The following is a 1990-nucleotide window of genomic DNA, read 5'->3' as shown; positions in this document are numbered from 1 at the left end:
TTAACCGAAGAAAGAATGTAACATATATACGTGATTTGATATTATGTACCAAATAAAATCTAATAAAAAATATAGAATCGAGACATGAAAAAGATCACAACATAAAATAAACATTGAGCAACTGGTCTATAAAAAGCACAGTGCTTCACCAAAACTTTTTCACATTGAAAAGCTCTTGTGTTATATTATTCACGTATTGAACAATATGGTTTATCCTCAAACACTTGTTCATCCATGCTTTGCTATCATATTTATGTTGTTCATACAATTCCATCTTTTTACAAACATTGAAGCTCAGAATGGTGGTTTCTCCGTGAAACTGATTAGAAAAAACTCTTCCCATGTTTCATACAATCCAAACACTGCTGAATCCCCTGTTAGTGCTTATAAAAGTGAGTATCAAATGGAACTCTCTATTGGAACTCCACCAACAAAAATCTATGCTGAAGTAGACACAGGTAGTGACCTTATATGGTTCCAATGTGCTCCTTGTCCTAATTGCTACCAACAAATCAACCCATTGTTTGATCCTCAAAGCTCCTCAACTTACACCAACATCCCCTGTGGATCTGACTCATGTAGTAAACTCGGTTCGACCACGTGTTCTCCCGATCAACTGAATTGCATCTACACCTATTCCTATGCCGATGATTCCACAACACAAGGCTCATTGGCGCAGGAAACATTTACATTAAATTCAAACACAGGGGCACCTGTGTCTTTTCCAGGCATTACTTTTGGTTGTGGACACAACGACAATGGTTTATTCAATGAACGTGAAATGGGTTTAATAGGTCTTGGAAGAGGAACAGTTTCACTTATTTCTCAAATAGGTTCTTCAATTGGAGGAAACTTTTTTTCTCAATGTTTAGTTCCATTCAACACTGATCCAAGTGTTACAAGCACAATGAGTTTTGGTACAGGGAGTGAAGTAACAGGGGATGGTGTGGTTTCTACATCTATGTTTACTATAGATGAGTTCCCAACACAATATTTTTCTATCTTACTAGGCATTAGTGTGGAAGATGTTAATATTCCCTTTAATAATGATCCTTCAATTGAAATTACAAGTGGTAACATGATGATAGATTCAGGTACACCAGTAACTTATTTACCAGAAGAATTTTATAACAAAGTGTTATCAGAAGTGAAAAACAAGATTTCAATGCAACCTGCTCCGGGTTCTATGTATTTAGACCTTTGCTATGGAACTCCGAATCTTGAAGGACCAACAATTACGGCACATTTTCAAGGAGGAGATGTAGTTTTAACGCCAACTCAAACCTTCATTCCACTAGAAGATGGTCTTTTCTGCTTTGGATTCGCCGCCACTAATACTGTGTATGGTGTTTATGGCAACTATGCGCAATCAAATTACTTGATTGGCTTTGATTTGGATAAACAACTAATCTCTTTCAAGCCAACGGATTGCACCAAGTTTTAGAGTTCTCTATCATCATTGTTCAGTAGCTTTAATATTTTATATTTCCAACTTCTAACTCTGTTGCTACTTTTAGAAATAATAGCATCAAAGTTTTTTTATTTTTTATTTATATATTTTTTACTCAATAACCTTGTTGTTGAAATTCAATCCATAATTTTAAAACGTGTTTAATAATTGTCGGGAAATATTAGGGCCAGTCCAACACGTTAGGGGTTTAAAGCGAAACTATCATAATGAATTTATTTAAAAATTAATAAATACATTTTAATATTTTATTTAATAATTATTGAAAAATTATTTGGCAGAAATCATAAAATTTGCAAATTAATTTTTTTATATTTTGAATTAAGGCATTTCAACTGTTCTACAAAAACGTCAAAAATTGATATATAAGATTTTATCAGATTTATATAAATTAAAAATGTATGTTTAATTTATATAAGACACTACGCCAAAAATGACATTTTATAGCGCGTCTTTTATAGCGCTTATTAAATACAAGCGCTGTTGTATGATATTTTAAAAATAACGGAGGATACAACAGCG

At 33.0% G+C, this 1990-nt stretch overlaps 1 protein-coding gene across 1 annotated transcript; it reads left to right on the top strand.

Moving 5' to 3' along the window:
* Nucleotides 1-205: 205 nt before the first annotated feature.
* On the top strand, nt 206-1444 carry LOC101513971 (aspartic proteinase CDR1-like). Its single transcript, XM_004488442.1, has one exon. It carries the CDS (start codon nt 206-208, stop codon nt 1442-1444), a length of 1239 nt encoding a protein of 412 aa, XP_004488499.1.
* Nucleotides 1445-1990: the final 546 nt, after the last annotated feature.

The sequence above is a fragment of the Cicer arietinum genome, chromosome 1, assembly GCF_000331145.2.
Source record: "Cicer arietinum cultivar CDC Frontier isolate Library 1 chromosome 1, Cicar.CDCFrontier_v2.0, whole genome shotgun sequence".
In the NCBI taxonomy this organism is placed as follows: domain Eukaryota; kingdom Viridiplantae; phylum Streptophyta; class Magnoliopsida; order Fabales; family Fabaceae; genus Cicer; species Cicer arietinum.
Note: the sequence above shows the minus strand (reverse complement) of the source record. Positions and strands in the feature narration are given on the sequence as shown.

What these genes read in the sequence shown, in the direction of transcription:
- LOC101513971 (XM_004488442.1), top strand. Translation starts at nt 206, where the DNA reads ATGGTTTATCCTCAAACACTTGTTCATCCATGCTTTGCTATCATATTT.